Below are 24827 nucleotides of genomic sequence, written 5' to 3'. Positions count from 1 at the left end.
GCGCCTGCGCGTCCGGAGCCTGTGCTCCGCAACGGGAGAGGCCGCAGCAGCGAGAGGCCCGCGTACCGCAAAAAAAAAAAAAAAAAAATGGGACAGTGCGTACATTTGCACAACTTATAGGGGAGGAAGTATGTGTGTGTGCACTTTTTTCCCTTGTATTTGTCTCACGTGCCCAGAAGAAGCTATAACCATTCCCAACCTCGAGAGAAGCTGGCCGGAAAGGTAGAAAGGGGTAGCAGCTGAGTGTGTGAGCCCATACGTGTGCATGTGTGTTGGCATGGGTGTGTGCACACGCACGTGTGTGCCTGTGAATGCGTGTGTGCACAAAAGCCATTAGTTATTCTGTGTCTTGACAAACACTAAGCTCACCCCTGACCCCAGGACGTGCTGGACGGTGTAGCTGGCTTAACCCAGACTTCCTAGGAAGCTGTGGCCAACGGCATGACCTGAGATCCAGTCAAAACTCAGCCTCCTACGGCACCTCAACCTAAAACCCGGACAGTCAGGAAACATGTGGGTTAAAAGTCCCAGCTGAGGGGGTCCACTGGGGTAAAAAAGCTGGTGCCGGCTGGACGTCCACAGTTTAACCGGAAACCTGAAATATCAGCTTTCAAGGGTGCCCGAGTCTTTCCCCCTAATAAATGCAAATCCAAGGCGAAAACCGGAAGTTTCATCAAGAAGGAGCCCCAATCCTCCCTGCATGGCACACAAGAGGCGCTCAATAAAGGCCAAGTGGGTGAGTGGCAGGTGTCACCGTGGGCGTTTACAGGGACTGATTTTGGAAAGGAGATGAGGGTCATCTCCTCTCCACTGAGATCTGCCCTCCCGCCCCCTCCAGCCCCCTTGGAAGAACCAGTAACTGATTAAAACGGTGGTTCTCAGCCAGGGACAGTGTGCCCCTCAGAGGGCATCTGGCGAAGTCTGGAGATATTTTTGGTTGTTGCAACTTGCTGGGGGGGTGGGTACAACCCTATTCCTGACACCTAGAGGGTAGAGGCGGGGGTGCTGCTAAACAGCCGACACACAAGACAACCTTCCTTTCCCTCCCAACGGGGACTTCTCTGGCCCAGGCGTCGTAGTGCCAAGGGTGACATACCCCGGATTCCAGCGTTACACATGCACAGCACATGTGCTAGACAAACCACCAGAAAATTGGGTTCCTATGAGTTTCTGCGTCTCTAGTGCTTGGGGATATTTGTTTGGAATCGGAGGAGAGGTCGGAGAAGAGGAATCCGAGGCTCAGTGGCTCCGGTTGTGTTAAAAAACAAAGCCACCACCAGAGACACTGTCTGCAGAGGTGCAGGGCGCAGCCAGGGCAGGGGCACCTCCCAGGACCCTCCAGAAATGCTGCCACGAGAGCCAACGGCTGTCTGGCCCTACAATTCGGTCTGTCCAGAAAGCACAGTTAGCCTCTGTCTGCCCCCAAAAGTCTCAAGCAGAAGCTGGAGGAGGAAGACAGGGGGTAAGTTCTAAGACATGCAGCAGAACTGAAAAGAGGTCAAAGAATGCCAAGAAAAATGCAAATGTGTGTGCCAAGAGGAATCCTTTCCTCAAAAGGTGCCGCATCGAACTCCCTGGCTGTCATCTCCGGTGGGCTGTCACTTGAGCTGGTTGTTTCTCATTCCAAGAACCCTGGCTCTTTTCCCGAATGGTGTATTTTTCCGTGGGGTGAGTTCTGAGAACAGCAAAGTCCCATCAGACAGCAGCCCACACCCCTCGACCCTCAGGAAAGATGGGGGCCCCCGGAGAGTCTTGGCAGTGTCTTGTCAAAGTCAAGACCATCCCAGACACCTGGCTTCCTCAGGGCCAACCCAGTTCCCATTCTTCCGGGTGCAAAGGAGGTGTTGCTGATTTCCTCCAGCCCTCAAGTTCAAGGTGGACCTACTCTGGGGCCCCTGTTCCATTTTCAAGATGGTGTGTGCGTTCCAGGAGAAATAACCCTGGGTCTGAGTCTAGCATTGCTTGGGGACCTGGGACAAGGCTTTCCATTGCCGCTTCCCCTCATCTACAAATCGAGGGTATGAACCCCGAGTTTGCCAACGGTCCACCCAGGTCTGATATTTGGGGCCGCTGAGGACCCAGCACTATTCGAGGGGCAGGAAGCCATTTCCGGCACCGATGCCTCCAGCCAGACTTTGGAGAGCAGAGGGCTCATCTTGAAAGACGGTAGAGTTTTTTATTTCAACCATCATGGTCTCGTTTTTCAGATGAGGAAACTGAGGCCCAGGGGGCTTAACGGACCTACCGAGGGCAATCTCTTCTTCTTTTCTAAAAGAGGAGCCACCTGGACACCGCCCTGCAGCCCAACTCCAAATCCAACTTTAACGTTCTACTTGAACCCCCAGCTCAGATCATGAGAAATGCACAGCGACCACGGCCCATTTCTTTTTTCTTCCTTCCATTTTCCCTTCCCTCCTTCCTTCCTTATTTTTGTATAAAGAAACGCCAGGCCTTTAAAGCGTCCTCATCAGACTGTTTCCGGGAAATCTGATTAGCACTCGCAACAAACTGTTATATTATACCTGCGCTTTACAGACCGCTTCCCTCCCTGCCCTGGGCTTTCTTCCAGGAAGTAGAGGGCCGTGTGTAAAAACGACACCGAGCATGATGAGTAATGGGCCACCTCGGGGCCAGCTGGAGCAGGCCAGGGTTCCAGGCACTACTAACCTCAAGGGTCCCACTCAGACGCCAAAGCACACCGCTCAGAACAGGCATCGGACTTAACGGCCTCTTGGTGTCGGCCAAAATACTGTCAGGGCTGATTAGCCCAAGAAGGCACAGAAATAAAAATGAATGTTTAAAAAAGTCCTGAACCCAAAGGAAGAAGAGCAGAACGTCCGGGATAAGTTCAACCTGACAATGTGGACCGGGGTGCGGGGAGTTCCCCGAGGCAGTCTTACAGGAGGGGGAGAGTGAGACACCGAGAGTACTTGAGCACCAGTCCACTTAGCACCAGCGAGACTCTCCAAACATGTGCGAACATATTTTAATAACATCCTCCTGCATTTCATCAGCCTCCCGAGTTCACAAAGGGCCTTTGGGAAGCAATCTGGTTTAATGCAACTCAATTCCGCAAACGCCGGCTCTGGGCAGGTTCTCCTGGCATCTCGCTGGCCTGGCAAGAGGCAGCTGGGGGGTGGGGTGGGGGGGCGGTGAGGGAGAGCAAGGCTTTCAATTCCAGGACTGGAGGGAGTGGGGAACGGCAGATGGAAGGACCCACCACCAACGCCAGCCAGCCTGCCCCAGCAGGGCCGGTCATGGGTTATTTTTACCCCTTGCGCCTCACTGTACAGGCTCAGGGGTCGAAAACTGTGGCAGCCGCCTGCGGAAACTGGCTTATGAGTCACCCAGTGACTGCCCTCGCTCGGTGGCGGCTGCCTCTGGACTCCTGGTCCCAGATGGAAGAAGGCTGGCCCCAGCAGGGAAGGGCTGGGTGCCACCCTCGCCTGGGGAGATTAGGGGAGACCACGGGGACACTGGAGCTCAGAGAGACAAGGGGTCTCCAAAGGGTGGGCTGGGGGAGGGGGTATAGGCTAGAAGGCAGTCCCCTGGGGGGTGCCAGTCAAATGCCCATCCACCCCAACGTTCACCTGGGTGGGCTATGTGTGACGGACGTCCAGGCTTATTTGTCTCAACTTCTCCGAGCACAGGGCGAGTCAGCGCCAAGCTTCAAACACTCCCCTCCCCACCCTGGGTCCACCTCCCCCTTTCAGAGCAAGGCAGTCCCAAATACAGACAGCCCCAAACTTTGACTCATTTGTAACCACCGTCCCAGCCAGACTGAGCCAAGCTGTCCAGACAGAGGCTATTTATAGGTTCGTCGGGGACACAGACAATCACACAATGACACACACTCAGGATCCACGTTTGCCAGACCCGCCAGCGCTGAGCCCTGGATTCAGACACCTGGACACAAATGGTCCCCAAACCCCCAGAGAGATGCACACACTCAAGAGAGGCACCCAGACCCGGACACAGAGAGACCCAGAGACCCAAGAAGACTCGGGCACACACACTCCTGGGGCAGCCCGCGAGCCAGACACACAGACGTAGAGAGAGGGACGCCGAGACCTAGACCGAGACACCCAGACGCGCACACTCCACAGACGTACGGAAACCCACTCACACAGACCGAGACCCACAGAGCCACGCACACTCCAGACACACACCCGGAGCCCCAGGCACCGCGCAGGCCAGACAGTGTCTCACACGCCTGACACCCCCCTGCCCCCAAGCCAAAGTTGATAAAGAGCCGGCCTAATTGCTCCATCGCGACTGCCCTTTAGGGAAATAAAATGGAAACTTCACGGATCCACCCGCCCCAGCCCTCCCGCGCCGGGCGCCCCGCCGCCCTCTGCGCAGCTCGGCCCCGGGTCCGAGTCCTGGCGGGCGGGGCGCCGGCAGCGGGGGCCGTGCCAGGCTCGCAGCGCCGCGGGACAAAGCCGGGCCGGCCGCCAGCTGCCGCGAGCCGGAGGGCGCGCCCCGGGCGCGGCGGGCGCAGCCGGGGCGCGGGGCGCACGGCCCGAGGGGGCGCGCACGGCCCAGGCCCCCGCCCGCATTTGCGCCTCGACTCGGGGTCCAAGCCTGACGGGGCCTCCGGGGAGGGGGGAGGGGGGCGCGGGGTCACTCACTGATCTCCATGCTCTGGAACAAAGAGCGTTTGCAGTTGCACGTGCAGGAGACATTGGGCTGCCCGGCGGCGGCGGCGGCGGCGGCGGTGCTGTTGACCCCCATCAAGCGGTGCATGGACGGCGCGGCGGCGTGGCGCGGGGCGCAGAGGGCTCGGGGGCGGCCGGGGGGGTCTCCGGCCGGCGCCCGGCGCTCGGGCCCCGCATGCAGGAGGCGCGCGGCGGGGAAGGCGCGCCCCGGCTCGCCGGGCTCGGGGCGCCGCCAAGTTCCCGGGGCGCCGCGGGACTCAGTGCTCGGGGCCGCGCTCCCCTGCGCCCCCCGGCTGCCCCTCCGCAGCCCCGGGGGCGTCGGCAGTGCCCGCGGGTGGCGTCCGGGAAATGGGCTGGCAGCCGGGGCGCGCGCTGCCGCCGGGGCTGAGCCTCCGCTGCTGGCTTCCCCCAGCCGAGCGCCTCCGCCGCCGCCGCCGCCGCCTCCTCCTCATTCAAGTCCAAGGAGATCGGGTTTCGCTCCGAGACCGCGGTCGGAGGCAGGCAGACGGTCTGACGTCAGCGCTAGACGGGGCTGCCGGTTCCCACCGCGCGGGGGCCGGGGAGGGGGCGCGCGCTGCGCCAATCCCCGCCGAGGTTCCCCCGCACCCCTTCCCCGGGCCGCGGGGCGGGGTGACGGGGAAGGGGGCGGGCTCTTAAAGGGCCAGAGCAAGGCGGCCCGCGTAGACCCAGGACCCGCGCGGCGGAGGAAGGGCGCAGCGTCCCCTCCCCTGCGGGGGTCAGTTAGGAAGCTCTGCCCGGCGCAGACCAGGCCCGGCGTAGCGGGATTGGGTCCCAGCCATTGCGGGTGCGTTCCTCCCAACCCGGCCCCCGGGGTCCTTGACCGAGGCTTTGGGGGGGAAGCTTGCCCCCCCACCCCCCCAGAGAAGCACGATGTCACTGGGACTCGGGGCAGGGGAAATTAAGGGAAGGGGGGGGCCCTCCAGGTTACCCATTACCTGATTTCGCAGTAAGCTCCCCGACTCCAGATCTGCAGCCCCAGGAGGCCCCAAGCCCACTGCGCCCCCCGCGCACTTTAACCCGACAGAGAGGAGGTAGACTGGGGAAAACTGGAACTCGCGTAGGCACGCCCCGGACAGCTCCGAGAAACGCCCGGGAGCCCTTGTCATGTAAATACGTGTCCGGGACTCGTAACTTCCCAGCCGGCGGGGCCCGGAGCAAATCCACACCCAACGTCTGCTGCCCGAGGGGCCACCGGCTGGGGCGGGGGGGGGGGGGGGGGGGGGGCGGGGAAGGGGCACGGTTCGGGAGTTCTAAAGACGGGGGAGGAAGTGCGGGGGTGTACTTTTATTTCAAGTTTTAATTACAGAAGTGCTGCAAGAACACATTCTCCTGGAATTAAAAAGATATTAAAATATTACGTAAGAGGCCCCCTCCCTGGCCCATCTCCACATCCTCTCAGCAATTCGGTGTGTCCTCTCCTAGACCCTGCCCGAAATCTCCATTTATTTAACAAGTACTTATTTACCGTGCGCCAGAAACTTACCAACATGAACGCAATCTGACGCCTACTCTGAGGGGCAGGAATATTATTATCCCCATTTTACAGACACGGAAAATGGCCAGGGGGGTCACTTGCTTAGGGTCACACAATGGAGGAGTCTAAGCTGAACCCAGGTCAGCTCTTCACCCCGCCCCCCGCCCAAATATTTTTAGTTCTTTAAATATCCACATAGCCCTGTAATGCCTGGAGTTTTCCTAATGAGCAGAGACTACTTTTGCATTCGGGAGGGGTGGGTAGGTTTTAAAAGTTATCGGCATTTCCTTTTAATAGACTGGAACCAGAGCTGTATCTTGCAGAACTCACTGAAAGCCAGCCCCAAAAGTGTTGAGGTCTCCTCCCCAACGCGGGAGAGTGATGCCTCTCGCTTTCTTAGGAGGGCAGGCCCAGAAACTTTTTCTAGAGGGTTCAAGCTCAGGAGTGATTGACTGGTGAGGGAGCCAAGCCCACGGGCCAGGAAGGGGGGAAGCGCTCAGGGCCTACGGTGGAGGGCGCCCCTGCCATGGGCTGGACAGTCTCAGCCCCTACCTTAAGGAGGGGTCGATCTCACCAGCAGGTCCAAGGAAGGAACAGAGGAGAGCTAGAAAGTCATGAACATGCCTTGGGGGTCCCTGAAACTGTTATCAGGGCCTGGGGATGACCTTGAATCCCACTTATTCCCCAAAGGAGACCACCAGCCTTGCCCCTCATTTCAGCCATTCCTTCATTCATTCAATCCACAGACTTTCATTGAGCTCTAGCTAGCCCTGAGTGCCAGGAATTCAGTGAGGCCAGGGGCAGCCCCTGTGCTCCTGAATTCTCTTGCAGCTGATCTGGCCTGTCTGGCAGCAAGAGTCACACACCATTGATTGTTTTGGAAACGAGGCAGCATTTTACACAATTCAGGTTAAACTGCCAGCAGGCAAAAATAACCCGTTAATTCAGTGGCTTAAAAAACAAACCCACTGCATTGACCTCCGGTTCATCCGTCTGGAACAACAGCACTGGTCACATTTAATGAGCACCTACAATGTGACCCACTGTTCTGATGGTGACACCTGGGACTAGTTAGTGGTCTCCGTCGTGGCTCCAAAGTTAGTCCTGCCTGGAGGCCTAACGCAGGGTCTCAGTATGGTGGTGGCAACTGCACCTCCAAAGATGAGTGGGACACAATCATGTGACCTTGCTGAGTAAGATTCACCTCTCTGACCTCAGTTTCCTCCTCTTCAAAGTGGGGACGCTAAAGGTGCCTTTGCCTGGGGTGATTGTGAGAGCGTGAGGGGGGCAGTGCCTTGGAAGTGCATAAGAAGAGGGCTGAATATATATTAGCAGTTATGCTATTTAATCCTCATGGAACCCGGGCCAGGGAGGCTCTGGCATTATGCTGTTTTCACTTTTGCAGACAAGGATATTGACAACTGGAAAGCCTTCCCACAATGACAGGGCCTCTGGCTGAGTGGGTAGCAGGAAAGGACAAAGATGCTTTGGAAGAAGCATACACTTGACTACCCACACTCATGGGAGGCTTCACGTGTGCCTAGGGCTGCCAGATAAATGTGGATGTCAGATAAGCCATGAACAATTTTTAGTATAAGTGTATCTTGTGCAGTATATGAGACACACTTATACTGGAAATTTATGTGTTGCTTACCTGAAATTTAATTTTAGCTTGAGGTCTTGGGTTTTTATTCGCTAAATCTGGCAACCCTATGTGTGCCAGGCATGACCCTGTGTGGTGCTGGGAACGCAGCGATGGGGGGACAGAGCACGCTGTCAGGCTGGGCACGGGAAGAGGTGATGTGGGCTGAGATGGGAGAGCTCACTCTGTTGGCAGCGCGGGTACTGGGAGGTGGCCCACCTCTGCTGGGCCAGCCTGAGTCCGTGGGAAGGAGCCCGAAAGTCAGGGAAAGACATTTCCTCCCTTCGCTCAGTAAATGTTGTGCCTCTGTTCAGTGCCAGGCTCTGTGCTGGGTACCAGACACAGGGCAGCGACCAAAACAAACTCCCTGCCCTCCTGTGACATCGTGGGAGTCGGGAGAGACTAGAGACAGGCCCGAAAACCCGTAGCTAAACTAGGTTACTTCAGACACGATAATGATGAGCTAGAGGCTGGGCTGCGGATCAGGGCAGCCCACTCCGAGGAGGTGGTGTTTCATTCAACTCATATTTACTGAGCATCTGCCTAGGGCCCTCCTGGGGCTCGGATCCTTGCGGGTGAGACAGACAACAGATGTGTAAACACGTAAGTCCAAGCGATGGTTGCAGAGGGACAAGAGTTGGAAAGAAACAAAGGGACCCGGCCTGGATGCAGCTGGAGCCCAAGGGGTCAGGTGGCCCCTCTGGGGAGGTGGGACAGCAGGGAGGGAGCCCCAGGCTGGGGGCAGCACATGCCCAGGCCAGAGCCCTTGGTGGAAGAGGAACTAAAGGAAATCTGGGGCTTGGAATACATTTCCCAACCCGGTTACAGGTCGTGGGATTGTGAAATGGGTGTGTGTCCCCAGACGACCGCTGGCACAGGCGTTTCTGGGCCTCCAGACAGCACATGCTGCTGTCTGCCCTGAGCAGGGGTTGGATCTGCCACAGGGGGATCTTTAGATAGAAACGTTGCGGTCCAGCCCCGGAAGGAGGCCTTGCTCTCGCCACTGCCTGCCGTCTGGGCTGCACTGCTGGCCGGCTTCACGGGTGTGCAGCCCAGGCAGACGCCAGGGCCCCCGGCTCCGAAGGGCCCCTTGCTTGGTTTGATGTTCTATTGTCGCCATCTTGAAATTCTTCATAATCAATAGTTTTTGAACAACGGGCCCTGCAAATCCTGCAGATGGTCCCGCTCAGGTGCCAGGCCCTCCCTCGTCGGCAGCCAGTCAGGCACCAGGGAAAGCAGCGTGGGTTTTGGTTGTGGTCGAGGGCGGCTGGCCGTGTCCTGACTGTGCTCGCTGGGGCCTGCTTTGACAGCGGCCCGTGGGGACAAAGCAGACCCCGGCCTCTGAGGTCCAGCCCTGCCCCCTCACCTCATGCCATCCCCAGGCCTGCAGGACAGAGCTGCCTTTTCAGAAACAGTCTCTGGTGGCCTGAAGTGGTTTAACCACTTCTTCTCCCGACTCGCCACTTTTGGAAACCCCTTCCGCTGAGTCACTTTTTCCCCCCCAGCTCCTCCACCCCCCAGTGCTACTGGTGGTTTAAGGGGCCTGTTGATCTTCCCAAGTTAGCAACTTTGGACTTTGTGTTTTTATTATTATTTTTGTCTTGTTTTGCTTTTAAACACTAGTAAGAGCTAATGTTTATTGGACACTGCCTGTGTGCCAGGCCCTGTCCTAGCCACTTTGTACTTGTACGTTTAATCATTCAACAGATATGCATCGGGATCCTATAGGGGGCCAGGGCTCAGCTCATTGGATCCTCACGTCGGCCCTGTGAGGTACCAGCTAATAGCATTTCCACTGGACAGATGGGGACGCTGAGGCCGCGGAAGCCATGAACGAGGTGAAGCAGGGTGTGAATGCAGAGCCCCAGAGCCCGTGGGCTGTGACCTCAGCACGTGGAGTTTCTGCTCCCCTGCCCCACCCTCACTACCTCTGCCTGGGTCCGCCTTGCCTTTCCCGCTGGTCCTGGGCCCCACAGAGGCTTCCCCAGCTCCACCATCTGCCCCACCGCTCGGTGATTTCTGCCTGTAAAACCTCACCTTCGAAGACTAAGAACAGCTGACCTCTGCAGGGAGGGGAGAGGGCGAGGACCAAACTCGGAGAGGCACCTCCGGGCGCCTGCTGCCCCGCAGGTGACCTTGGCGGGCTGCCTCACCTCGCGGAAGCCACGTCTCCTCTACTCCTCAGCGGGGCAGGGACGGGATTCCATAGGGTGGGCTGGGGAGAGCGTTTCAAGGCCTCAACACAGTGACCAGCAGCAGCAGACACGTGCTTGCGTGTTCACCGTCTGTCTCCACTTGTGTGGTAACCCCACGGGGGCAGGACAGTCTGGCTTGTCCCCCATGCATCCCTGGTGGGTGCACTGAGCAGGGCCTGGCATGCAGCGGGCACTTGACAAACCTCCGTGGAGTAAATGAGTGGCACTCGCACACGTACACAGATAAGTCACACTTGGGGCCACCTTCCCGACCGGCTGGCAGTTCTGTCTTCCTGGCTGGCTCACTCGCTCCACTTCCGGTCTCCGTGTGCTCACCTAATGACAAGCTTCTAAGTATCCAGAAGCCAGAGACCTGGGCAGTGCCTACCAAGAACAAGTGCTTACCTTGTACCAGAACCAGATCCAGAAGTCGTAACCATAAAGATGCGAGGAGTGTGTGTGTGTGTGCATATGTGTGTTGCACGTGTGTGGGCTGTATCCTGAGACACACTCGTGCTGTGGGGAGGGGTGCGTGTGTGTGTGTGTTGTGCTGGTTGTGTTGTGTGTGTTTAGGTGCCGATGCAGGAGCTTAGCTCCTGGACAGATGTCACATGGTTGAGCTCTCCAGCAACAAGCAAAGGAGCCCTGCTAAACTGGTCACAGGTGCCACCACGGAGTCACCTCCTTCTCTCCTGCGTAGTTTCTCCTTTCCATCAGGGAACTGGTTTCTACAGAGAAGACAGGGCTTTGAGACCAAGGCAGGGAGATGAGGGGTGGACCGAAGGAAAGGATGGAAGGAAACATTTCAGCTAAATCCTGTCTTCTGACAGATGGGTAAACTGAGGCCCAGGCAGGGACATGACTTGGCCAAGGTCAAGCTGCTGGAGAAAGGCCAAGCTGAGCCAGCATCCTGCTCCTGACTCCTGGCGCAGGCCCTGCAGGGTCTTTGGTTACCTTAAGTAGCTTAGGATACAGACTTTCCTGCCACAGGCTGAGCCTGAGAGGGGTTTGGAAGATTCCAGATGTTCAGCTCATGTCTGAAACATGTCCAGAAAGAACTGTTTGTCATTCAAGCTGATTTCATGGACCAGAAATACTGGTGTCTCTGTTCTCATGAACGATACATTCTACTGTTGTCAGGAGTGAGTAATAATGTACAACTGTGATACTTGGTGGCCTAAAAGGCACTTGTGCCAGGCTGGTCAGTGGCGCTCTGCTGCTGGGATTTGGGGGGCTGGTGAAGAAGGAGGTGGGTGTGAGGGTACAGGCCAGGCTAGACGCAGAGGGTGCAGGGAGGGCTGCGTCCGCCTGGCTGGGCTGGGCCAGCGACGGGCACCATACCTGGCACACAGAGACTGTTCCACACTGCAGCCGTGGCCAGCCAGCCTCTGCCTTTGTAAAGTTTACCCTCTGGGGGCTCAATCATTCAGTGATTCATTTCCCAAACGCTGAATTCTTCATGTCAAAACCTGGGGTCACACAAGTATAGGCCACCACTTCTAACTGCATGGCCTTGATTGGGCAAGTTACTCAATGACTCCAGGCCTCAGTTTCATCATCTTTAAAATGGAGATCATCAAGGAACTTAGAGCGCTATTGGGAGGATTAAATAAGAAAACTCCTGTAAGGCAGGTAGCCTAGGATCTGGCTAGGAAGAAGCTCTTGAAAAAAGTTCATTATTGTTATCACTGCATGCTCTGTGCTGCAGGAGCTCCCTGTCCCATACAAAACACAAATGAACCCTAGAAATCCCCTCCTTCCCTTTAGAGAAGTTAGCCCAAATTGTAATTTTTAAATAAATTTGTGAGTTGCTTTGTTCAGTGTCTCTTGCTGGACTGTGCCCTGCATGTCCCCAGCGTCTGGTCCCAGGAACAGATGCTCAGATGTCCCCAGGGCCTCCAGAATGCCAGACAGGAACTGTAGGAATCCAGAGGAATGGGGCATCATGGTACCCCAACAGTCCCGCCCCCCCAGGGGTGTGGCACCCAGCACATGCTCTATGCCTTCTGCCTGCAGTGCCTGTGCCGGAGCTGGAGGTACAACCTCTTCCTCTCTGCACAGAGAGCCCTGGGCTCAGATAAGGGGTTTGGGAACACAGAGCTGGCTTCAGAGGTGATGAAACTGGCGCAGCATTTTTGAAAGAAGTGTGGGCTACACATGTCTCGTTCTTTGCTGTATCCACAGCTCCTAGCAGCGACTGGCAGGTATAATTGCTCAGTATGTACCTGCTGAATGAATGAATGCAAGACAATTTTGCAATGTGCCTTAAAGGACGAGTGTCCTCACCCTCTGGTTCCATTTCTACAACATATTTTAAGGAAATAATCAGAGAACTGATTTTTAAGGACAAGAATATTTATTTTCATTTGGAAAAGGAAAATTCAATGAAATTAAGAAAAATATAGAGGATTGCTTGAATAAAGAAGGTCAAAGATAATGCAACTATTTAAAAACATGTTTTCAAAGATTATTTGACGATACAGAGAGAAGTCCTTCATGAAGTAAATTTTAAAATAGGCTTCAGAACTGATCCGAATTTTGTACAAATAAAATTATATCATTAGAAAAAAAAAAATGAAATGATAACTGCCAAAATGTTAACAGGGGTTAGTTTTGTGTAATGGATTAAATGAAACTTATATTTCTCTTATACTGTTTGTTGTAGCTTTTACAATGAACGTTAATTAAAAAAAAAAAAAAAAAATTAAAGGCTACTTAAAGGTGTCTCTGAAGCAACTCGCGCGTCTTCTCCCCTGCGGCTCCTTTAACTCCAGTCAAGACGCGGAAGAGGCGGGGGTGCCAGACACCACAGACGTCAGAAGCAGGCCAAAATGACACAGCGGACGAGCCAATCCCAAGTTTGCATTCTGGGAGCAGCCATTCGATTGGACACAAGTGCGGGCGGCTTCGCCCAATGGCAGAAGAGGGGCAGGAGCCCGGCGGCAGCGTGGGTTTTAAATCCACATGGTGGCGGAAGGGCGGGGCGGCAGCGGCGGCTGCGCCTTTGGGGAGAGAGTAGTCTACCTTGGAGGGTGTGCGTGGGTGCCATCCTGCACGCCTCCTGCGTCCTGGGCCAGGTGATCAGCCTCACCGCACCTGTTTGTATCAGCAGGTACCGTATAGGGTCTTGTGAGTATCCAGTGGCATTCGTTCATCGGACTGATGTTTGCTAGCCTCTACTGTGTGCCAAGCAGGGCCTGGTGGGATGAGGTAGAACCCACGAGAGATACCCTGAGAATCCACGCTCCTTTGTAACGACCAGCAAGTGTCTTACCGTTACCTCCACCCTGCTGTGCTCTCTAGCGCTAACTCTGCACCTCTCTCAAGATGTGAGCTTCCCAGGGGAGTAAGTGACGGGGATACAGTGTGCCTTGTGAAGGGTCTGCCCTATAGTTCATGTTCAACATGTACTTGTGGAATAATTATTTCAAAGACCGATTTTTAGCGCAGGGCTTGACAGGTAGTAGGTTTGATAAATGGTAGCTGTTTGTGCAATAAAGAACAATAGCTAGTATTGATTAAACACCTATTGTGGGCAAGGCGCTCTGGGCATTTGCCATGTATTACCTCATTTAATAGTCACAAGATGACATATCGAACTTAATAGTCACAAGATTCAAGTCTTCCCTAATTTAAGAGTTACAACAAGCAGGTTAAGTACCATTATTATTCCCATTTCACGTATGTGGAAACCGAGGCAGAGGGAGGCCAGGTAACTTTTCCAAGATCCTGTAGCTAGGAGGTGGTGGGGTTAGATTCAAGAGGCCTTGGCCTTTTTTTTTTTTCTGGGGCGGTACGCGGGCCTCTCACTGCTGTGGCCTCTCCCGTTGCGGAGCGCAGGCTCCGGACGCGCAGGCTCCGCGGCCATGGCTCACGGGCCCAGCTGCTCTGCAGCATGTGGGATCCTCCCGGACCGGGGCACGAACCCGTGTCCCCTGCATCGGCAGGCAGACTCTCAACCACTGCGCCACCAGGGAAGCCCTAGAGGCCTTGGTCTTAACCACTGCCTTATCCCAATATTTATCCAGTACTTGTTTTTCTTTTCTAAGAAAATTCTCATAAATCAGCCCTGTGCTCCTGGGAATCCAGAGAAAAGGGAGGAATCAGGTGGGTGTGGCACAGCCAGGTGAGCTGGGGTCCTGCCACCCACCACACCACATTGCCCAGCTCTGCTGGGTAGCAGAGGTCAAAGAGGGGTGAACAGGGGCTTCCTTGGTGGCGCGGTGGTTAAGAATCCGCCTGCCAATGCAGGGGATATGGGTTCGAGCCCTGGTCTGGGAAGATCCCACGTGCCGCGGAGCAACTAAGCCCGTGCGCCACAACTACTGAGCCTGCACTCTAGAGCCCGTGAGCCACAACTACTGAGCCTGCGTGCCGCAGCTACTGAAGCCCGCGCGCCTAGAGCCCTTGCTCCTCAACAAGAGAAGCCACCGCGATGAGAAGTCTGTGCACCGCAACAAAGAGTAGCCCCCGCTCGCCACAATTAGAGAAAGCCCGCGCTCAGCAGCGAAGACCCAACGCAGCCCCAAATAAATAAAATAAATAAAATAAAATAAAATTTTAAAAAAGAGGGGTGAACAGAGAGGCTGCCACTGGGGCGTGCCAGGCCCTGTGCTGGGCCGGGCCAGGGGTTCCATTGATGGGCCTGACGGATCCATCCCTGCCCTCATGGCGCTGGCAGTCCAAACCAGCAACCACTGACTGGTGACCTGTGGGCAGCCTGCGGAAGTGTTTTAAGTTTTGCCTGCCTAATATTTACAATTTTTCTAAACTTTTTTTCTAAAAGTCACCACAGTCCCCACCCCTCCCTATTGTATCACACATGCCTACCTTTACTCAAGTGTCCCTGCCGGCACCTGAGTGTCTCTGTCCCCTGGTTTAACCATGAAGGAAGCCTCCAGGTGGGGCCAGGCACCTGAAGACCAGCCTCCTCAGGGGTGGCACTCAGGTGAGTGCTCTGGCATTCTTTACCTTGCCTCCTATCTGCATTTAAAATCCCAGAATCTCCACCTTGAGCCCTGAAGTCCTGCACCTCCCAAAGCTGAAAGCCCCTCCACTGGCCCCTGATGTTGTGCAGCCCTCGCTGGAATATCTGAAAACTCTGGTGGTGGATGCCAACTCTGACTCATTTAAACCTGGATTCAAATCCCAGCTTCACTGCTAACCCGCTGAGTGATGCTCGACCGTAAAGACTTGCTTCCATTTCCTCCTCTGCAGAATGGGGATAACAGTAGTCCCTCCTCTCAGGGTTATTGTGAAGAGTCAGATGATGCAGGGAAGATGCTTGGCACACAGCAGGCACTCATCAAACGGGCTGCTGATCTTTCTTTGGGAGGCACTGTCACCGGCAGGAAGTTCTTCCTTGCATCAAGCTGAGGTCCAGTTGCTCTATAACTTCCATAACTTCATGCTCTTGTCATCAAAAATGTGCTTCTGTTTCCACAGCCTAGCCCTTCAGAAATTGAGGACCCGGCTACACATCACGGCTTCCCACTCAAGACCGGCTGCATAATTTGTGGAGCCCAGTGCAAACTAAAAATTGTAGGGCTCCTGGTTCAAAAATTAGTAAGAATGTCAAGGTGGTGACAGCAGAGTTCAGAGCCCCTTCTGAGGGCAGAGTCCCATGTGACTGCCCATGTCACACCCCATGGATGGGCCCTGCTCCCATGGGTGGTCTTGGCCCTCTAATGTCCTCCAGATCCGCATGTTGCTGGAAGAGGTCTGCCTGGACCAGGACGGAATGAGGAGGTTTCCAGCTGGGCCCAGGGAAAGGCACCTGCTGGCATGGTCTACACCTCCTCGGGAGTCCTGGTTCACAGATCCTACCCTGCCGCCTGTCCTACAGCCGCTGGCGCTCTCCGCACTCGACTTTTTGTCTGTCATTGTGAACATATATCTAGAGTAAAGTGCACAGATCCAAAATCTGTAGCTGGATGACGTTTTATGTTGTATACACCTATGTAGCCACCACCCACCAGTCTAGAAAGTTCCCTCCAGTCCCTTCCCGGTTACTACCCACCACACCCAGTTGTAGGGAGCCATCATTCTACCTTCTTTCACCGCGGATTTGCTTCTCCTGTTCTTGAACGTTATATAAACAGGATCCTACAGTACATGCTGTTTTGTGTCTGACCTTTTCACTCACTGCTAACTCTGGGAGCCTCATCCTCGTCCTGTACTCGTGGTTTGTTCCTTCGCGTTGCTCTGTAGCAGTCGTGACGCACCTTGATTCTCCTGTGGATCCTCCTGTTCATTTTGGTGGTTTCCAGCTGTTGGCCATCGCAGGCAGTGTGTGCAGTGTGTATATGTCAGTCCCAATCCCGGGCAGGTTGATTTTATCACCCCATTTTACAGATAGGAAAACTGAGGCTTGCCTGAGGTTCCACAGCTGGTGAAGGATGGATTTGAACCCGAGTCCATCTGTCCCCAGAGCCTCAGCTGTGGACCCTCCTCCCATACTGCTCCAGAGAAGACCTTCCTAAACGCTGACTGGGTTCTTATAGACCCCAGTCAACAGCAGACATTGGGAACTGGCCACCCACTGGATGTGTCTTGCTTGACCTACAGAGCACTTTAAATTTTTAAAATTAGTTGCTTCCTTAACGAGGAAATTTCCCCTTAACAAACCTGCGTTTCTGGCTGTTCCTGATAAGTGAAAAGATCAGACCATACGGGGTGAGAGCTGAGTCGGTACTGTGTCCTGGGGGTGAGGACCTCAGGCCTAGCTTGCCTCGTGTTCCCCGCTCCCCACTTTCCCAGCCTGGCCTGAGAGCATCACCACAGCCTGCCTGTCGGGTCTACTGACGGAAAATGGAAGTGACCTTTATTCCTAGTGGACCTTTGCCAGCTCCTGGGAATCACTTTCTTTTCCGGGCCTTTGAGGCAGGGCCTCTCACGGATCTGTTCTAGAATGTGACTGGGGGGGATTCCAGGACAGTCAGTTGATTAGGAAAGCCAACCAACCGTGCACCTTGTTGAAAATCATGTCACTTGACCACATCTTTGCAGATGTGATGAAATTAAGGATCTTGAGATGGGGCAATTAGCCAGGGTTATTCAGGTGGGCCCAAGGCAATGACAGGTATCACAAGAGGGAGAGTTGATACACACAGAGAAGGCATGTGACCCCAGAGGCAGAGATTGGAGTGATTCGGACACAAGCCATGGCATAGCGACAGCCACCAGAAGCTAGAAGAGGCAGGAATGCATTCGCCCGGAGGCCCTGGAGGGAGCGTGGCCCCGAGGCACTTGGATTTCGGCCCTGTGATACTGATTGCAGACCTCTGGCCTCCAGAACTGTGAGAGTAAGAATTTCTGTTGTTTGAAGCTACCAAGTTTGTGATAATTTGTTTGGGCAGCCCCAAGAACTGAACGTGGAAGGTCTGGAATGCTGTTTTTCCAACGTCTGGACCACACGGCTCCCCAGTCATCAGCCTCTGTGGGCAACGGTAAGGGAGATGCAAAAGGGTCCTTGTCTTTTTGGGGCTGCAAACAACCGAGATTTATTTTCTCATGTTTTGGAGGCCGGAAGTCCAAAATCAGGGTGTCGGTTCCTTCTAGGGGCTCTGAGGGGCCTCTCTTCCAGCTTCCGGTGGCCACCGGCAACCCTTGGCATCCTTGGTTTATAGATGCCACGCCAATCTCTTCTGTCCTTCTTATAAGGACACCGGTCATTGGATTTAGGGCCCACCCTAATCTAGCAGGACCTCATCTTAGCTAATGAGATCTGAAACAGCCTTATTTCCAAATATGGTCACATTCTGAGACTCCAGGTGAACACGAATGTTGGGGCTGCCGTTCAGCCCGGTACCACCCTGTTCTCCAGGAGGTCCAGCCCTCGGTTTCTGAAACGGAACAGAAGCTGCAGTGGATAGGCATGTTTCATCCAGGGCTCCCTTTCCTGGAAAAGGTGTTCTCGGACCCACGGCGTGTTGACTGCTCCCTGGGAAAGCCTCTGTAAGTTTGCTTCGAAGAGCTCAGGTACAGCCGAAACGCCTACCAGAACTTCCCTGTTCCTTCGTCTCATGCGTTCATCCATGTTCGGGCCTCTGCTGATTTGGTTCGGAGCAGAGCAGACGCAGTCTCTGACCTCAGGCAGCCTGTGGTCCAGCGATCAGAAAGGACACCTGAGTCCCCCCTGACCCTGCTCATACCTCTGAGAGCAGATGTCGTCAGGGCAACGGGCAAAACCACAAATGCCCATTCTGGACCAGATTTCAACTCTTACCCCTTTTCTCCTCACCCAGAGCCTGACAAAGCAATCCGATTCCAAACGTGTTGCCCCTGGATGAGAAGATCACACTTCTCCCGCCTCAGGTCGACCCTCTGAGACGGATGAGGCCTCGTGTCAGCCAGGGCCTTCGGGAGCACTGGCTGAGGAGAGCCACCTGGCAGGGGCAGCTGCAATCTTTGGACGCTTCCTCTTGTACTTCCACATCCCTGCCTGTGGCACTCAAGCCCGCATGGCCTTGGACGTGACACCTCCCGCCTCCCGACCCACCCCAGCCCAGGGCCTTTGTTCTTGCTGTTGCCCCTGCTGAGAAGGGTCTGCTCACGGCCAGTTCCGTCTTGTCGTTCAGGGCTCCGCTCAAGTGTCACCTCCTCTTGGAAGCCTCCCCCTGGCCTCCGGCTGTGTCCCACCCGTTCGCCCCGTTTCTTTCCCTTGGGCCCCTAGCAAGAACCCCTGAGTACGAAAGTGTGTATTTGTTTGCTGTTCATGTCTTTGCCTCACAAACTATAAGCGTTGCGAAGACCGGGGCCTGTCTGGCTTGTTTGCTGCATGACCCCAGCTTCCTGCCTGGCACAGAGAAAGCTCGGCAGAGCTGCTGAATGAACGTGTGTCAGATGAACTCGGGCCTTCTCCCCAGGAGGCAAATGGGCCTCGGAGATGTCCGAGCCTGCTGCGTTCTCCTGTGGGCTGGGTCATCAGATGCCCCGTTTAGGGTGCCGTTTGCTTTGGCTGCTTTTGTGAGGTATCAGGGTTCAAAGCGACCGAGGCAGCCTGATTGGGGGGATGGGAAACACCTATCTGAGGTCAGCAGGGCCGCACGGGCCCCTCCGGCAGGGACCAGCCTCACCTGTTAGTTCAGGAGCCAACCAACAGCCAAACTGCTTTCCTGGTTTGCCATTTGGGGGACTTTTTGGGTTCTGCAGGGACAGGTGGCCCAGACTTCCTTTTCCTGGAGGGTCTGGTTCCTTCTGGGGAAGGTCTCGGTTGGTCAGTATAGAAGCTACACTGTGTCTGCCTGCAGGGCCCCTCAGTGCTCCTGGCTTCATGGCCAAGGACAGCCTGGCACTCTGGCCTGTGGGTCCTGACATCTTTAGTCAAATGGGCTCGGGAGGGAGGGAGAGAGGAGGGCAGATGGCGGCGTGGAAAGAGCATGGGGTCTGCAGTTGGGCGGGCTGGCTTACAGCCACAGCGATAATGGCAGTGAGTTCAGTCCGAGTTCCTGCGACGTGCTAAGCACCGTTCTCAGGTCTCTACCTGCATTATTTCACAAGATCCTTACAAGAATCCTGCGACGTGGGCCTCCGTAGGGCCCCCACTTTACAGACACGGCATCTGATTAATGGAAGGACTCAGACTGGGAATTAGAAGATAGGACTGGGCTCGGGGGGAGGGCGATGAAGGGAGCAACAACAACTCCAGCAGTAATAGTGACACCCACGACGCTGCGGCCCCGGCCAGGGTAGCGGCCACTGACGAGCCTGGCTCTGAGCCGAGCCCTGTGTGAAGAGCCGCCTGCAGCTCCTTTCTACAGCCTTCCAGCAGTTTCCCGCGGGCAGCACAGCGCAAGGTGCAGGGTGCTGTTAGAGATAAGCCTGCCAGCTTGCTGAACAGCCCTGGGCGGCGGTTATTTTTATCTCCATTTTGCAGATGAGAGAACTGAGGCTCAGAGGAATGAATTTGTCCAGTGACTGTCCCTCTCAGGGCTAGGGACTGCTTCTGGTCTGGGATGACATTTCCATCAGGCCACTGTGAAATGAGACCAACAGGGAGATGTGTGAGCTTTTTGCAGAGATAAGTCTGCTTTCCATTTTGTTGATATTGAAGAGCTCTTTCTCCGGTGAGATGATGTTGACTGCAGAAAGTAACTTGCAAAATGTTCTTTGTTGGCAATTTGAAAATTACTAACCAGGGACTTCCCCGGCGGTCCACCGGTTAAGCCTCTGCACTGCCATTGCAGGGGTGTGGCTTTGATCCCCGGTCGGAGAACTAAGATACTGCACCCAAATAAATAGATAAACAATAAAATTTACTAAGCTATGGTGGTCTCCTCACATGCCCTTTAAAAAAGTGTACTAGCCCATGAGTTCTGCTCATGGGGGAGCCCACCTCTCCAGGTCACCCCACCCAAGTACCCAGGTCTGGGTGGATCCACACGGCTCTGGCACCCATTAGCCCAGAAACACCTTTCCCACCTTTCTTGGCCTCACCAGGAGCACGGGATATCGCAAGGACCCACCCTGGCAAGTTATGGAGAAGCTGGGATGAGGTGAGCTTGGAAAAATCCCATTTCCTGGCTTCACCTAGTGCAATTTCAGGATCCAAGTGCCTGAGGGTAGGTTTAGAGATGCTGAAATTGACCCAGCGGGAGGGGAGAAGCAAGAATGTGTGTCCTAAAGGAGCGCCTGTGGGGTGGAGATTGTGGGGATAAATGTGGAAGGAGAGAGCTTACATTTCCAGTTTAAAAAAAAAAACAAAAGCCCTTAAGAAAATATCGATGTACGCGCACAACTTGGTGAAATGTCCCCATGCTGGAAATAAATAAGAATATTTATTCTTATTCAGAGCACCATGGTGGGCTCTGGGGAAATGCCAGGCTGGGGGAAGCCAGAGGGGGTGTGTTGAAGTGGTCAGTCCAGCGTCCGGGTGGGGGCAGCTTGCTGGGTACCTGGGTCTCCTCACAGCTTCACTTGTGAAACTAGATCACCTCAACCCCCTCCATGGGGCTGGTTTCCTGAGAGCTGGACCCGCCCGGCTAAGGTCCTGGGGCGAATTGCTTCACCTCTCTGGGCTCAGTTAGCTCATCTGTAAAATGGGTGGGAAAATAAAAATGATTCCCTGGGATATAGAGGTGTGAGGCTGAGATTCAGTGCTGATTCCCCTCCCCTGGAGGGAAGGAGTGGACCGCATTTCCTGTGTGGCCCTTCCTGGCACCCTGCACAGGGGTCAGGGGGCACACAGGGGTCGGGGGCACACGGGCCCCTCACTGAGGAGGAGGAGGGCAGCTTCCGGTGTCAATTCACAGAATCCGAGTTCTGGTCTAGATTCAGGCTTCGACTGGCAGCTGCGGGGCCTCCCCTCCTGGGGGTGTTAAGAGGTGAAAATGTGGTCCCCTCTGTGCCCCTGATTTGTAAATAAGAGACTTTGTTGTGTTTCTCGCTGTGTCCCAGAGTCTGGCTCAGTGCCTGGTGCATCGTAGATGCTCAGTGAAATAACGCAAGTTAAAAATTCACTGTGGTTCCTCTAGACCAGGGGCGGCAAAATCCAGCCTGCCGCCTGTATTTGAGCTGAGAGTGGTATTTACATTTTTAAAAGGTTAAAAGACAAAAAGAGAAATAGTCTATGACACATGAAAACTCTCTGAAATTCAAGCCTCTGTGTCCATCGATAAAGTTTTATTGGAGCACAGACATGCCCCTCGTTTACGAGTCATCCGTGGCAGCTTTCCTGCTACAAGGACAGGGGTAAGTAGTTGCGACAAACCTCAGGGCCCGCACGACCCAATACATTTACTCTCTGGCCCTTTAAGAAAAAAAGTTTGCCGACCCCTGGCGTAGACATTGGGTCTCAACTTCCACTGAACACTGGGGGAACTTTAATAACGCTGAGGCCCAGGGCCCAGCCTCAGATCCCGACTGGTCCAGGGACTGGCCTGGGCATAGGGATGTTTAAGAGCTCCCAGAAGGTTCTGATGGGCAGCCAGGGCCGAGAACACTGCTTTAGGTGCTGGCCGTTAATTACTACTCCTCTTTTTTGCTGTCGATACAGCGCAGAGCGTGCTAGAGAATCAGAACGCCGCGGCAAGACCAGGGCCAGCTCCCCAGGGAGAGACTGAGCCCTGGGGCAGGGGGCAGGGCGGGCCTGTCTGAGGGCCATCTCCCTGAGCTCCAGCCAGGGTGGGCACGGCGTGGGGGGATGCCGGCTCAGGGATGCGCCTCCTTGGCTGGCCAAGAGCACATCTAATGGTGCCCCCTCTCCGCGTGCTGCATGCTGGCCGCCTGTGCCGGCTATTCTGGAAGTGATGAAAGTGGCTTCTAGATTTAGGGCCTCACTCTGTGCCAACACCCCGGACCGCTTTATGAGGTGGAAACATCTTCCCTTTTGCTGAACAGAGAAGGCAACTTCTCAGAGGCTGGGGGAGGTCAAATGATATGTTTACAAGCTGTCCTAGGGTCAGGATTTGAATTCAGACCAGTCTGGCTCCAGGGTCTCCACCTCGTCAGGCACTGCACTGTCCTGCCGTCAGGATGAAGAGAGAGTGAGGCACTCGTCTGTCCCAGGAGCCTGGGGTGTCTGGTTTTTAAAATGACGAGCGATCCTGACAGCAGCGGTGGCAGCGACAATGTCCCGTGGCTTCTTTCTTGCAATTCTTTTATTTTTGGCCTGAGACAGCTAATGCGTGGCCAACGTATCCAGGGAAACCAGGATGCTTGGAGCAAGCTGTACCAAATCTCCATGCTAAAACCATCAGACGGCTAATTCGGGCCTCTCCAGTTATTTATTTATTTTTAGACCCCTGTGTATCATTTTACACATCCTCCTGACAAACTCGACCGTCAGACACACGCGTTCAGGGCATGTGACAATGTGCCTGTCCTTTGGGGTGGGGGGGGCTGGTGCTCTCTGTTCCTCGTCTGTGAGCTTCCCAAGGGAGGCGTGAGCTGGCCTAGGTGCCCCTCTGCTGCCTCTTCCCACCCCACAGCGGCAGATCCAGAATTTCAAGCCCTGGAGGTCTACACTGGGATTTCTCAGTGTTGTAGCTATTGACATTTGGGGCCAGAAAACTCTCTGTCCTGGGGGGCGCACCACCTCTCCCCATTCCTTGATCCATGCGTCTGGGATCCCTCTGACACCTCCCTTCTGTCCCTTGCCCCCCACGTCCCATCCATTGGCAGATCCTGGGGTTTTACCTCTATTTTAAACAATAACTTTATTGAGGCATTGTTGACAAACAGTAAACTACACGTATTTGAAATGTGCGAGTTGACCAGTTTTGACCTAGGGACACACCCACAAAACCATCCTGGCAATCATGATACGGAACATCTCTGTCACCACCCAGAAGTTTCCCTGTGTCCCTGGCCATCTCTCTCGCCCCCTCCCACAAAGCAGCCACTGATCTGCTTCTATCACCATAGATTACTTTGCATTTTCTAGAGTTTTATATAAATGGAATCATACAGTATGTGCTTTTTTGGGTCTGGCTTTTTTCACTCAACATAATTAGCCTGAGATTTGGGCATGTCGCAGTGTGTAGCAATAGTTCATTGCTTTTTATCTTTGCGTAGTATTCCATCGTGTGGACAGACCCCAGCTCCATTCACCTGCTGATCGACCTACCTCTTTTTTACCATGAGATTATTTACTGACGTATAATATACATACAGAAAAGTGCACAAATCCCGCGTGACCAGATGGGTGAGTTTTCATGGCGGACACGCCCTTGCAGCTAACATCCAGATGGAGAAGCAGGACAAGAGCAGCAGCTCGGAAACCCCGTGCCCGTTCGAGTCCCTGCCTCCCGTCAAAGGGGGCCCCCCCAGCCTGTTTCTAACACATAGATTAAGCTGATGGTTCTGGAGCTTCATGTGAACGGATCATACAAGATGTTCTTTTCTGTGTGTCTGGCTTCTTCACTCAACATTATGATTGAGACGTCGTCCTTGTCTTGTGTCGGCAGTTTGTTCTTCTGTCGCTGAGTAGCCCTCCGATGTGTGTTTATCCCTTCTCCTGTGGAGGCACGCGGGAGCTGTTTCCAGTATTTGGCCGTAATGAATAATGCATCTACGGACAGTTTTGCACGTATGAATCTCTTTCCTCCCTCCCTCCCTCCTTCCCTTCCTCCTCCCTCCCCCCTTTTTTTCTCTCTCTCTCTCTGCCTCTTAGGCCATGACCCACTTGAGGGATGAGACTGTATCTTACTTACCTTTGTAGCTTGGTGCCAAGAGTTGCAGGCCCTGGGCTATGCTGTGCGGAGGGTGGGCTGTCTCCATTGGACGGGAGAGCATCACGTGTGAAGGGACCAGCCCTCGCTCTTGGGGCCAGGAGTCCTGGAGGTGGGTCCTGGGTGTGTTCTGACCCAGGAGGGCTGAAATGCAGGGCAGGGCGCTTCAATTTAGGGACAGAGATATGGTGCTGAACATCTGGGGTTACGAAAGAGGAACCTGGGGTTAGGTCCTTGCCTTCACCTATCTGGTCTTGTAGGGCTGTTCGCGGGGTGTCCCTGGGTTTGCTGTGCAGGCCTTTCCAGCAGAAGGTACGGGTATGTGCCCAGCTCTCTACCGATGACGTCCGCGGTAGGGGCACCAGATAAAAGAAAGGACATCCAGTAAATTCGCATTTCCGTTCAACAATGAATAATTTATTAGTATAAATATGCCCCCAATATTACAGAGGCCATACTTATACTACAAAATTCTTCATTGTTCCACTGAAATCCAAACTTGACTGGGCATCGTGTATTTTATTTCCTAAATCAGACACCCCTATCTAGCAAAGCTGAGCTGGGTGAATGAATTACCGCGTATGTTTTAGTCCTCTATTACTGCATAACAAATCACCATAAACTTCACAGCGTAAAACAATCCACATCCACTCTGTTATGTATAAA

At 54.5% G+C, this 24827-nt stretch overlaps 1 protein-coding gene across 1 annotated transcript in view; it reads right to left on the bottom strand.

The window, feature by feature from the left end:
• PMEPA1 (prostate transmembrane protein, androgen induced 1) overlaps nucleotides 1-4888 on the bottom strand; it is a 57996-nt gene extending 53108 nt beyond the window's left edge. Inside the window, exon 1 of the mRNA XM_024128304.3 lies at nucleotides 4632-4888. Within this exon, the coding sequence (XP_023984072.1) occupies nucleotides 4632-4746 (115 nt within the window). The 5' untranslated portion in view covers nucleotides 4747-4888. The remainder of the gene's footprint in view (nucleotides 1-4631) is intronic.
• Between the last annotated feature and the right edge of the window lie 19939 nt (nucleotides 4889-24827).

The sequence above is a fragment of the Physeter macrocephalus genome, unplaced genomic scaffold (genome assembly GCF_002837175.3).
Source record: "Physeter macrocephalus isolate SW-GA unplaced genomic scaffold, ASM283717v5 random_136, whole genome shotgun sequence".
NCBI lineage: Eukaryota > Metazoa > Chordata > Mammalia > Artiodactyla > Physeteridae > Physeter > Physeter macrocephalus.
Note: the sequence above shows the minus strand (reverse complement) of the source record. Positions and strands in the feature narration are given on the sequence as shown.